The 13568-nt window shown below is 48.5% G+C and overlaps 1 protein-coding gene across 2 annotated transcripts in view; it reads right to left on the reverse strand.

Annotated features, from left to right (window-relative positions):
• The window catches only part of NKAIN1 (sodium/potassium transporting ATPase interacting 1), a 114952-nt gene continuing 101384 nt past the window's right edge, over positions 1–13568 (reverse strand). The window contains exons 2-7 of one of the 2 annotated variants that reach the window (XM_072609660.1): positions 12383–12520; positions 10518–10598; positions 7616–7780; positions 3766–3826; positions 3234–3315; positions 1–2352 (exon numbers count right to left, since the gene is read on the reverse strand). In XM_072609660.1, coding sequence (XP_072465761.1) covers positions 2343–2352; positions 3234–3315; positions 3766–3826; positions 7616–7780; positions 10518–10598; positions 12383–12520 — 537 coding nt within the window. In that variant the 3' untranslated portion in view covers positions 1–2342. Of the gene's footprint in view, positions 2353–3233; positions 3316–3765; positions 3827–7582; positions 7781–10517; positions 10599–12382; positions 12521–13568 lie in introns of both variants that reach the window. The other variant, XM_072609659.1, reaches the window with a different exon arrangement.

Here is a 13568-nt window from a genome sequence, read left to right on the forward strand (position 1 = left end):
GAAAGAGAAAACACCATTTTTAATCAACCCATCTGCACAGAAACCAGGGGAGCACCTTTGGGGGGAAGGCAGGCGGCTGGGGGAATATAGCATCCTTCTGGCCCAAATTAGAAAAGAAAGCAATTCACTTTACAAAGACTGTCTTAAAAAACCAAAAGGCTTCAAAGCACCAGTGGCTAAACCTGTTGAGTAAAAACAAGAGAGTGGGGTGGAAAGAGGGTGAGGAGAAAATTAGCTTGAGGATGGTGGGGGGATGCAGAGGAAGGCTCTGGCCCAAGAGGGACAATAGAACAGAAAGCTAAGGATGTGTGGGGGAGTCAGCCTGGGCAAGGGAGGGTGGTTGAGGGGGTATGTCTGGAAGCATTTGGCCCAGGGGGTGGAAGTGATGTGAGGGAGGTAAGAGGGAATGCTAGCCCAGGCCCAGGAGGGAGCTAACCTGAAAGGAGAGCTTCCCCCTTCTTCGTTCCCCAGGCTGGTCAGAGGGCTAGAGGCAGAGGCTATGAGTCTCAAGGGTTCCAGTCCTAGGAAGGAAGCTTCAGAGAAGTTACTAAAGGGAGCTAGAGCCCAGGCAGGAAAAGGGAAGGGCTATTGCTAGGTCCTGGCATAGAGAGTCCAGCTTTTGGGACGCTGTGCCCCTAGAGGGGATAGTGGCTGTTAAAGGTCATCTGAGAGGGTGGCATCATCAAAGGCCAAGATGAGACTTAGTTCCTCTTCCTCTTGGGATTCCTGTATCCTACAAGGCAAAGAGGCCCAAGTGTCTACGCCTCCTCTCCCAAGAGCTAATCTGCCCAATCCTTTCATTGTGCCTGACAGACCAGCACCAGGAAATAGGAATGGCACCTGTTTACACTTGAGAAAAGGGAACACCAAGGACCAAGTCAGGTGTCCAAAGCATTCCATCTGGAACTTAGTCCTGGTAGAATTGCTCCTACCAAGTGAGGCTAATTCATCTCACTGTGTCTAGCCCCTAAGGGAAGGAGGCAACAAGATGTCTCCCACCACTATGTTCCCCAGTCAAAAGAGACACAGGTTTCTCCAGAGAAGCAGTGGGTACTTTGCCCTTCCAAAAATCCTGGTCCCCCCTCCTTCTTTACATCTCACGAAAGGGAAAAGTATGTCAGATTTGAGTGGCCTCCAAACTCCCCAATGCCTTGGGTTCCTGAGTTCCAAGGGGGTTTGATAGGCCTACAGAAAAGGTGGGTCACCCAGGAAGGAGTGTGTGTGTGTGTGTGTGTGTGTGTGTGTGTGTGTGTGTGTGTGTGTGTGTGTGTGTGTTGGGGGGGGGTGTCTGGGTCAAGAAGTGTGGGGGGCTGGAGATGGGGCCAAAAGAAAGGTACAATGAAAAACGAGGAAGGAGGAGGTAGGCCAGGCATGCGAGGAATCACTATGGCTGGCCCAGGTCAAGAAGACCCAAGAAAGGAAGGAACTGGTCTCAGACTTTTCTTTCCTTTCTGGAAGGGGTGGGTAAGAGTTCCCTACAGGAAAGTAAACTGTTCTTCCTCCAGTCACTGGCCTCTGGCAACTTCTCCCCAACACCAAGAACTGCTCTATTGCTCTATTGGTAGATGGCCCAGGCAGTATGGGCAGAGGATGAGTGTGGAGGTGAGGTGGGGGAGGCTAATAGGGAAGGTAGTGACTGTACCTGAGTGGTGGTGAGGGGAGATACAAAGCTAAGAGATCCGGGGCTGTGTGGGAGGGAGGGTGGAAGCAGTGCATGTCGGCTTGATGTCTGACCTGGATCGTGGGGTCCGTGTGGAGGAGGGGAAGAAAGGGGGGTGATAGTGCTAGGGCTGGGGCACGTTATTGTTTGACTCTGGGGTCCCATTGACAATCTGCCCTCCTGGAAGGTGGGTCCCCCACAACAGAAAGGACAGGGGCTCCACTGTGGAGGGGAGGGGCTCCCCAGTGAGAGGGGTGCAATTGCCAGTAAGGGAAAGAGGACGGGTAGGATCAGAGGGGAGGGACAGGCTCAGTACCAGGGCTAAGTTTAAAAAAACAAACATACAAATCCCACGAGTCCCTTCCCTCCCTCCCCCCAAGTTCCCAGGGCTAAGCCAGGGGCCGGGCCAGCTGCTCCGGGGGCCAGTCCCCTTCCTCCGCCCGCAGGTCCGAGTCGGGGCTGTGTTTCCGCGGGCCGGCAGGGGGAGCTCCTGTCCGTGGCTCCGTGGGTGGCCGCCCCGCAGCGTGGGCGCTGGGCCCTGGCCCAGAGGGGAGCTCGTCTGGGCTGGATGCGCAGCGGGCGGGCCGGCGAGCAGGCGAAGGCGGCTCCGCGGCGGCGGCTGCACAGTCACGTCCAGAGGGCGGGGTCCGGTGTCCAGCGCCGGGGAAGGCCGGGGCGGGGGCTACCCCGACCTGGGTGGGGGGGGGAACCGGGAGCGATCACTGCCAAGGAAGCAGGCAGGGACCCCGCCAGGGGACTGCCCTGGCCGTCCGGACCCGCCCCAACCTCCACGCCCAGCCCTGCCCTCTCCCAGCCGGGCCCTGGCGCTGCCTGCACTGGCCAAGCCCCGACCCTGGCTGGTGCCGCTTGTGGCCCCCAAACCCTGCTCCTGGCACTGAGAGCCCCAACGGATGGACTTTACAAGCCCTCGAGTGCTCGGCTTCTCAGCCTTAGGCGGCGGCGGACCAGCGGCTTTGGCAGTTTTTAAGAGCATAAAATAGAGTAACAAAGGAAACCAGTAATATTTAAAGTTAAAAAACAACAACTAGGTTATAGCACTTGATTTGCAAAACATTTTGCAAATATTATTTCATTTTATCCCCATAAAAATCGGAGGAGCTAAGGGGGTTGTTATCATTTTCCCCATTTCACAGACGAAGAAAGTGAGGCAGACAGGTTGAAACACTTGCCTTAGGTACACCGCTTAGTAAGTGTTTGAATTTGAATTCTGATCTTCCTTTCTCCAGGTCTAGCACTCTATCTACCCAGTTACCTGGCTCACCTAGGTTAAGAACTAGGTTAAGAATTCAGTCCAACCCCTTTATTTTATTATTTTTCCTGTAATTACGGTTCCACTTATTTTACAAATGAGGAAACTGAGGCTTGGAGAAAAGTCACCAGCCCAAGGTCACACAGGTACTAAGTAGCAGAGAAGGGTTCAAACTCAGGTCCTCTGGTCCCACATCCTCCACTCCCTCCATGGAGCACGCTGCCAGGCCCAGCTCTGTGCCTATCATGTCTCCCACCAGTGCCCTGCCCCTGCCCTATTGCCTTTACCACCTTGGCTACTCACGTGTATAGAGGCTGCAGCTGTAAGTGTGAAGTCTTCTGAGGGGCCTGGTAACCGTAGGAATCAAAGCCTCCAATGAAGTCAACTGTGGAGAGAAGGGACAAGGGTGGCTCAGGAGAGACCAGGCTATGGCCAGGAGGGGACTGGGTTGGCCTAAGAGGGGCAAAAGCTACAGTGATGACAGTGGGCGGGGAAGGGGGGGGCAAGGCAAGAGGAAACTAGACCAGCATATGAGAGGCAAGGAGTGGCCCTGGGGATAGCGGGGATGGAGAGGTTTGTTTCCAACGGGGCCCTGGGGCCTGGGAGCTGGGGCTGCGAGGTGGGGTTTGGGGTTCCTCAGCCCCAGAAGACTTGTTTCCTTTGGGGGACGAGGGTCTGCCTGTGCCAGATGGCTGTCGGCCACAGCTGGGCAGAAATCCAGGGTTGCTAGTGGCTTCCATTGCTTCCTTTGCCCAGGTCTGTAGGAGCCCAGTGGGGCACCAGCAGGCCACCCGGACACCCCCATGTCCAGGAATCTAGGGCTGGGGGGACTTACAGCTGTCCTCTTCCTCCAGGAACACTTTGCTGACGTAGCAGGCATACACAAAACCAAATAGCTAGAGGAAGAGGGAGATGGGTAGTCAGTGGAGCAAGGGGTGGAAAACCCTCTCCCCCCAAACCCAGCCTTCCCTTGGGCAGAGTGGTGAAGTCACCTTTTTTTTAAAGGGATTCTTCCCCCCTCCTTCACCCCTTTAACTTGGTAGAGGCCAGAACTCCAATTAGTGCCAACAAATTCATCACCCTGCAGCCAACTTCTTGATTCTTAAGACTCAGCTGAGCTGGAGCTTAGACACAAAGTCCATTACTGTATGTCTATCCTCAGAGCCTGTCTGGCTGGGACATCACCTGCCAGAATTAATACTCTACTGGCTGAGTCTTAGAGAACCTAGGATTTCTTCTGGGCCGGGATAAGACATCCGTTGGAGGTGGCTCCATCTGTAAGCTCATTAATCTGGGTATTCTCTCCAAGGCTGATGAACGAAGCACCTTGCACCTCCCTCCTTCAGGACTCATCCATGTTCTCCCAGAGATCTTGCACAGAGGATGATCATAATAATATAAGTGGAGGATTTATATGGTGCCTTGAGTTTGCTCTGACTCTGTTACAGGAACTGCGATTCAGCATTGCAGGTGTGGTCCTACCAGCAAAATCACAGTTTCTGCCAAAAAATCAGCAAGGGTTGGCAAAGCACCTTATATGCATACATTCTCTTAGTTAAGCCTCACTACAGGTGGCACAGTGGATAGAGTACTGGAGCTGGAGTCAGGAAAATGTGAGTTCAAATCCAGCCTTAGACACTTATTAGCTGTGTGATCCTGGGCAAGTCATTTAACCTCCATCTGCCTCAGTTTCCTCAATTGTAAAATGGGAACAATAATAGCATCTACCTTGAAGAATTGTTGTCAGGATCAAAAGAGATAATATTTGTAAAGTGCTGAGCACAGTGCTTGGCACATAGTAGGTCTATACGCTTTTTCCCTGCTCTGTTGTTATTTAGTAGTGTCTGTCTCTTTGTGACCCCATTTTGGGGTTTCTTGACAAAGATACTGGTATGGTTTACCATTTCCTTCTCCAACTCTTTTTACAATTGAGGAAACTGAGGCAAAAAGGGTGAAGTGGCTTGCCCAGGGTCAAGCAGCTAGTAAGTATCTGAGGCTGGATTCCAAGTCTTCCTGATCCCAAGCCCATGTGCTACTGACTGCACCACCTAGATGCCCTCATTCCCTTCCCTACAACCCTGGGAAGTAGATACTAAACATGAAAGAAAGCATGGGAGAGTGGACAGAGTCTTGGCCTTGGAGTTAGGAAAACTCAGGGTCATATACCCTCTCTGATAGAGCTAGCTGCGTCAACCCTAGTCAAGTCAATGAATCTCTCTGTCTTGATTGCTTTGTAAAAGGAAAGAGCTGGTCTACATGGCTTTTAGGTCCCTTTCAGCTCGAAATGATCCCATGTACTTTGCTCATTCTAGCTGTTTCACATGTGGGATTTCACCAGTGTAGGCCACATTAGGTGTGGCATCTCCCTACAGGGATGCTGATGGTGAGTTGAGCAAGTGGCTTAACCTCCTGGAGTCTGATTTTCCTCATCTATAAAATAAGGGAAGAGGGCTTAATGACCTCAAAAGTTCCTTCCTAAGCTCTAAATCAACCCTCCAGTGATTCAGCCGCAGCTTTTCTATAAATTATAGTTTTGAATAGGATGGGGGTAATGGAAGGACTGGGAGGGGAGTAAGCTGTACATGGTCAGATTTATCCTTTGTCACTGTCAGAGACAGGATGTGAACCCAGGTCTTCATGGTTCCAAAGTGGGCCCTGTATTTGTTATGCCAACTGCCCATCTTACTTCATGTATTACTATACCCATCTTAGAGATGAGGTCATTAAACCAAGGCTCACAGAAGTTGCTTATGGTCACACATTATAAAACATTAGAAGTAGTACCTGAATTGATATCCTCTTGACTCCAAGTCAACCTAATATGCTAAACAGTCCTTCCTCTAGGTCTCTGAACATTTTGTGGATACCAGTATGGCACTGAAGCTGCTAAGAAGCTCTTGCTCTGTGGCTGGCTCAACTTTCTTGCTGATCATAGCCTTCTTGAAAAAGGTGCTTTCCCCCTCATTCTCTCTCATTGGATCCTCATCAAACCTCCATGACAGAGGTAGGGAAAGGATTATTATCCCCATTTGATTGATGAGGACACTGAGGGCCAGAAACAATGAAGCATCTTCTTGTCCAAGGTCACAGAGAAAGTCAGGCTCAGTACTGAGACTAAAGGTCTCTTGAGATTAAAATAAAAATGATTTTCATTGAATTTATTTATTGGCTCACTCTGAACTATACAATGATCCAAGACAATTCTGAAGAACTCATGATGAAATATACGATCTGCCTCCACAGAGAGAACTGATCAACTGAGTGCAGACTGAAACATACTTTTTTCATTTTATTTTCTTGCTCCGCTTTTTTTGCAACATGGCTAATATGGAAATATGTTTTGCATGATTTCTCATGCAGAACTGATGTCATGATTTTGCCTTCAATGGGTGGGGAATCTACCTTCTATCTATCTTCTATCTATCTATCTATCTATCTATCTATCTATCTATCTATCTATCTATCTACCTATCAATCTATTTATCTATCATCTGTCTAGCTAGCTAGCTATCATCCCAAACTTGATATCCCAGAAATATCTCAAACTCAACATGTTCAGAACTTGTTTCCCTCAAAGCCCACCTTCTTCCAAATTTCCCGTATTTCTGTCAAAGGCACTACCATTGTTTTAGCCTTCCATTAAAGGGGATAACCTTGGCATGATCTCGTACTCCTCACTCTCCCGTACCCCACAAATTCATTCAGCTGCCAAATTTTGTTCTTTCTAGCTCTGAAGCCCTTCTCACATCTGTCCTCTTCTTTACTCACACAGCAGTCCTCATCACTTTCCTCTGAAGTTATCATAATAGCCTCTTCCATGGTCTCCCTGCTTCACTTCTCTCCATCCTTTATTCAGCTGTCCCAGTGGTTTTCCATAAGTGCAGATCTGACCATATTACTCCCCTATTGAACAAACTCCAGTGGTACCTTGTTTCCTCTAGGAAAACAAATAAATTCTTCTGGCTTTCAAAATCCTTCCTAACTTTTCCAGACTCATTCTACAATACTTGTTTTCTTGTACATTATGAGCTAGCCCATGCTAGACTTCTCCCTACTTCTCACATACAGCTCTTCACTGTGAGTTTTCTTGTCCAGGTACTGGCCATTTCTCATGCTTGGAACACACTCCCTTCTTTAAGCTTGCCTCATAGAATCTCTCTTTCCTCAAGGCACAGCTAAAGCAGTGTCGCCTTTATGCCTTCCTGATTCCACACCTCCCTCCAACTGCTGGTTCCTTCACCCTTTAACTTCACCTTATATTAATTTTGTACTAATTCTGCATGTATTTCTATATGCACATCTTGTTTCCTCCGAACCTTAGTAAGGCCCTTGAGAGAAGGAATTATTTCATTTATGTCTTTGTATCACCATCATCTTGCACACTTCCTTGTACATGGTGGTGCTTAATAATTCTTGCTGAGTGTTTGCTTGTACCAGGCTGCCTACCTGGAGGGGAGAGCCCTAAGAGTTGGTTTAGCTAGCTGCCCCTTTGCAGGAGCAGAGGAACAGAATGATTCTATTCTGGGACCTGTCTTGTCCCAGTAGGTTGAGGCAGGAGGCAGAATATTGTAGCTTTTAGACCACAGCAGTCCACCCCTAGGGAGGGGAGAGGAGCTCAGGGGAAGGCTTGTGGGGGCTGCAGGGTAACTCACTGCCAGGAAGATCTGAAGGGCGCTGCTGAGCACCTCAATGTAGGGGTAGTCAAGCAGGCAGCCAGTGACAGTGATGACGTGGTGGTCCTCCAGGGCCAGGCGGGAGTTCAGTACCGGAGTCACGAGGCAACCAGGGCCATTCTCCATCCACCAAGATCGATGCAGGGATGTGTTGAAGGTCATGATGAAGTCTCTGTCCTAAAGGGATCAGTATTCAGGAAGTACAATATATATATATGTACCCTCCTATACCCACTCCATTTAGGTCAAGATGGTCCTGAGGAGGAGAAGGGGCCTAAAACTATCCCTGGACAAGGGCAAAGGAAATCTGTTGGGTTTCCTTACCTCCAACACCTAGGAACAGTGGGCTAGGGGGGAACCTAAACTTCTCATTTCCCACATCAGGAAAAGGAATCAGTACTGTGCTCTGTCTCTCCATTCCTGCCCCTCAGCTCTGAGCTCTGTGGCCTCCCACCCCCACCAAAAAAACCCAAAAAACCCTAAAAAATCCTTCTCCAATTGAAAGTAGAAGAATGAAGGTGCAGAGAGAATGCTGCTGAAGTCACTGCAGGCCTGGGGGCTTGTCTTGAGACCTCAGACACTGAGAGAGGAGATCTTTGCCCCCTTCCCCCTGCCCACCCCCATGTCAGGTCTTGGTGCGTTGGTCCTCTGTCCAGGCTGGGTACTGAAGGTTCATTCCCTACCCTCAAGGATCCTTGAACCACGTGGTGGCCCCCTCCCTCCACAGTCCCCTCCCTTCCTCCTCCCTCCCACCATTCCCCCATGTCCATAGGCAAATTTTTATTACATAGGGTTCTACAGAATGGTCCACTTATACGAAATGAGAACTGTCTGATTAGTACTTTAAAGTTACATACATTTACATACATTATCTCTGACTCTCCTTATAACTTTCTGTAGCCAAAAGGTCCTTCCTTGGCTTTATGTGTTACTCCTCCATTAGGATACAAGTTCCCTAAGGGCAGAGGATGGCTTTACCTTCCTTATTTGTATCCCAAACATTTAGCACAGTGTTTGGCAATTTAAGCACTTCATTCATTCATTCATTCTTTCATTCATTCCTCTGTCCCATTTTGCTCCCCCCCACCTTTTTAGAATCCCTGGTTCCTTTCAAAACTTGGCTAAAATGCCATCTTCTGTAAGAGGCTTTTCCCTGTCTGTCTGTCCCTCCTCTCTCTCTGTCTCTCTTTCTCTCTCTGTCTCTTTTCTCTTTCTCTCTCCCTCCTCTCTCTCTCCTTTCTCACCATCCTTTACTTGTCTCCCCACTCTCCTCTCTCTCTCTCTAAGGTAGCCTTTTATCTATTCCATATCTGTTGCAAGTACCTATTTAGATGTTGTCTCCCTAGTTGAGGCGTAAGCATCTTGGACTGTTTTGGCCTTTCTTGTGCCCCCACCCCCCACCCCTCACCAGGCTTGGTTTAGCGTAGTGCCTGGCTTATAGTAAGTACTTAATAAATTCTTATTGATTGACCATAGACAACTGTTTCATATTTCACTGAAGCTACATTCGATACCCCACCTCTCTGGCTTTGCAGAGGGCTGTCCTTTATATCTAGGATACTCTACCTCCCTTTTGCCTTTTGAAATCCCTGCCCCTTGGATGCTAAGTTCAAGTTCCTTCTTTCTGATTTCTCCCTTTGTTATCGCACCCATATTCCCCCTGTCAATTATTGTGTATTTATTCTGTATCTCTCTTGCATCTATGCATCTCTATATGCATGTTTTATTCCCTTTGTAGAATGGAAGGTTCCTGAGGGTAGAGACTGTTTCATTTTTGTCTGTGTATTTCCAGAAGCTAGTTCTGGTACTATGTACTTGACACTTCGTAAGTGCTTTATAAAGGCTTTTCATTCACTCATTCATTTGTTCACTCACTCACCCCCTCACTCATTCATCCCTTGTTGATTGATCACTCTCATTTACAACAACTGTGTAGGAGAGGCAGCTGAAGTATTATTTTTTCCATGAGACAACTGAGCCTTAGAGAGAGTAAATAAGATAAGGTGAGATAGGAAATGGTTAGTATGTTCCATAGGACTAAGCCGGCATGGGCTGGGACAGGCGCACATGTATCGCCTCAGGATTCTGGTGGACATCCTTCTACTTTCTACTTTCCCCACCCTAACTCAGCATTACACACTCCTGGAAGAAAGGAGGTAGAGGCAGGGAGAGGCTCTTCTTGAATTTCTCAGGTGGTGGTGGTGGGGCGACAGAAGTTGAGGGAGAGAGAAGGCAGGGATTGGAAGAGGAAAAGGTGTGTGGGTGTTTGTCAGTCTGTCCTTCCGGGTGGGAAGGAGTTCAGGGCTTTGGATTGTCATAATCTTATAAGTGGCCAGCAGGGGGCAATGGTGGGCCACACATATTCTTTCCTTACCTTGCTTAGGGTAACAGGGATAATTCTTGGTGCTACTGTGTGGCCATGCAGGCATGGTGGGGAGTGGAAGGGGGACTGTGGGAAGGCTGGCTCAGGGGACAGCAGAGGAGACCCCTCCCTAACCTTGTAAGCCGCCATTAATGCTTGATTATCTCCCTTCCTTCTCGGTGACTGATTCAAGCTCACAGACCCTGTCCAATGCTAGGGTGTCGTCTCTTGGGCACAGCACAGCACTAGGGGATATTTGGGCTCCTCAGTTCTGGGACAAGTTTGAGGGGTGGGCACTAATAGGAAATGCTCCAATAACAAAGTTGGGAGCTCTCAGACTCATGGGGATAATTACAACACCTCCCCCTCAATGGGCTGTGAGGATCAGATATCTTTGTAAGGTGCTTAGCATAGTGCTGTGCACACAGTAGGTGCTATATACATGTATATTACCTTCCCTTCCCTCTTTCCGACTTGGAACACTGCCATAGTTTGGATCAGAAGCTGTCTGGCATAGGGATGGGCAAGAGAAGACCAGGCTGAAGGACTTACCTGAGACAAATGCCCAACTTCCAGGTAGAAGCAGATGATGAATGCATTCCAGCCGACCCAGAGAACAAGCCAGCCTGCATACTGGGGAGAGAACAGACAAGCAGGCAGTTGGGCAGCTGTGGTTAGTAGTGGGATCTACGTGAGGAGGAGAACCTGATAGCTCGAAGCATCCTCAGAGCCCATGACAAGGGAACAGAGGGTCTAAAAGACATTTGCAATCAATTGGTGCCTATCTGTCAGGGACAAGGAGAATCCCAAATGAACAGGCTTGACTGTAAACGCCAACCCAGTTTCCACAGATTTCTTCTGCATAAACCAGTGAATCCTTCAAGTTCCCACTACCCCGGTCTCTCAGTTCAGCTCCTAACCCTGACTGGCTCAGCCTATAAACACTCCTGGCCTGACCCTACCCTCACCCCTGCAACTAAAGTCACCCACTAATAACACAAATGACAGGTGAAGAGACAGTGCTTGGAGGGATGAGTTCTGGGGCACTGAGGTCTGAGCTGGAGAATTCCTGGAAAAGACTGCAGAGCCTGAGATCCTACGAATCCCTTTGGAAAATGGCATTCTGCCAGAAAGGCCCAGGCCTCAGCTGCCTGTAGAGAAGGGGACAAGGCAACAGGGAGGGAGATTGAGGTGGGGGGGGAGGGACGAAGTGGGTTATTCTATTCTGGGGTTGATTCATTTATTCAAGCACTAGTAACATACTTACTGTGGGCCAGGCACTATATTAGAAGCTGGGGATACAAAAACAGAAAGAAAAAAAAGATCCAGGACCTGCCCTTAGAGGGCTTAATGTTTTACAGAAGAAGAAGCTTACATTGTATTAGGTCTGGGGGGTACACCACTGGACCAGAGAGCTCTAGAGGAACACCATTTTATACATTTGACTTTGCAAGGCCAGTAACCCCGAAATGTATTTCCCATCAGGCACCAATGGGGTGGCGGGAACCTGCTAACCTTTCAGTTCCAGGGCTGGGGTACCCTGGTTTGGGGCTGTTGTAGTCCAATCTAGCTAAGCTTTCCTAGCATGCCTGTGAATGTATGTGTGTATGAATAGATGTGTGCATGCATGTATGTGTGAATAAGTGTAAATATATGTGGATACATGTATGTGTGAATGTGCAAATATAATTGTGTATGTGTGAATATGTGTAAATGTGTGTGTGTGCAGGTACGTGCGCTCATGTGCATGCGCTCACGTGCATGCATGTAGTGTCTGATGGGCTGATGGGGACAAAAGGCAGAAGCTTGTTCATCCCAGCCCTGTCCCCTCTTTGTTCTGTTACACTGAGAGACACCCTACCCTTTCCTGGGTTTTGGTACCAAGAGGCTCCTCCTCCCTTATCCCCTCTTCACGGGGATCTGAAGGCACCTGAGAGGGCCGGCAGGTACAGACAGTGGCAGAAGGAAAGGGCTCACTTCTCAGTGACCATCATCACCAGTTGGGGGCTGCAGGTGGGGTAATCAGCCCAATTCAAACCAACAAGTATCCATTAAGCACATGCCCAGTATAAGGCACTATGCGAGTTATTAAGGAAACAAAGGCAAAATAAATAAATAAATAAACATTCTCTGCCCTCAGGGAGCTTACTTTCTGCTGGGGGTGATGGTGGAGAGGATAGAGCCCATAAAAGGACATGGGTCTTCTGTAACTAGGCTGAGGATCTGGAGAATTCCAGGTCAGGTATTTAATATATAGAAACAGGATCATAGGGACAGAGACTTAGAACTGAAAAGGACCTTAGAGGTGATCAAGGGCAACCCTTTCATTTTACCAAAAGGTTAAGTGACTCACCCAGGGTCACACAGATACTAAGTGTTTGAGGTGAGATATGAAACTAGATATTCTTGACTCCTACCATGATGAGATATCTGGATCGGTACTGCACAGTCCCGAAGATACCCAGGATGACAGCCATGATGTGCAGAAAGTTGGCCAGGATGGGAGCCCACTGGTAGCCCAGGAAGTCAAAGACCTGTCGCTCCAGGGCTGCCACCTGAGGGTAGGAAAAAAGAGAAAAGGCTGAGGATCCAGCAATCCTTTCTAAGGCCCCTAGGAGAAAATAAATGCAAGTGTCTCAGTTTGGCATTGAAGGCCCTCCAGAATCTGGTACCCATTGAGCTACCCTGTCATATTACATGAGCTTTCCAGGTTACTAAAAAGTGGCTCTTAGTTATTTCTAGCACACTCCATTTTTTCTGTTCTTTGTCCTCACCTCCAGGGCTGCAGATCCCTATATCCCTTCATACACTCTCCTCTGTGGGTTTTCCTGCTCTGCTCTCTCTCAGTTTCCCTATTAGCTACCTGCTCTCAGTTTCCTTTGCTGATTTTTCATCCTTCTTGTGCCCTCTAACTGTTCATATCCCATAAGGATTTCTCCTGAGCCTGCTTTTATCACTACACTATCTCCCTTGGTGATCTAAATAGCTCCTGTGGATTTCCTTATCACCTTTATGCAGATGATTCCCAGACCTGCACATCTAGGATGAGTCTCTCATAGGTGATGCAATCCCACATCTCCACTTACCCAGTGGATATTCCAAAGTAGATGTCCCAGAGACATCTCAAACTTGTGTCCAAAACCAAACTCATCATCTTCCCCCTGACTCCCCACTCCATTCAAACATTTCCATTTTCCCAACTTTCCCAGTACTATAGAGGGTTACCACTATCCTCCCAGTCTCCTACATTGACAACCTCTGGGTCTTCAATGATTCCTCAATCTCAGACCACATATCCAATCAATGACCACATCTTCTTTTTTCCCTCATAAGATTTCTTGTAAATAGGCTTTTCTCTCCCCTCACACATCCCACACCCTGAGTTCACTCCTCATCACTTCTTGCCTGGACTACTATAGTAAGTTTTCTGATCAGTCTCTGTGCCTTAATTGTCTCCCCACTCCCATCTATCCTTCACACAGCAGACAAAGCGATTTTACTGAAGTGTAGGTAGTACACACAATTCCCTCCCCCATACTCCCCACTCAATAAACTCCAGTGACTCCCTACTATCCCCAGGATCAAATCTGAAAGTCTCAACTT

This window comes from Notamacropus eugenii, chromosome 5 (genome assembly GCF_028372415.1).
Source record: "Notamacropus eugenii isolate mMacEug1 chromosome 5, mMacEug1.pri_v2, whole genome shotgun sequence".
NCBI lineage: Eukaryota > Metazoa > Chordata > Mammalia > Diprotodontia > Macropodidae > Notamacropus > Notamacropus eugenii.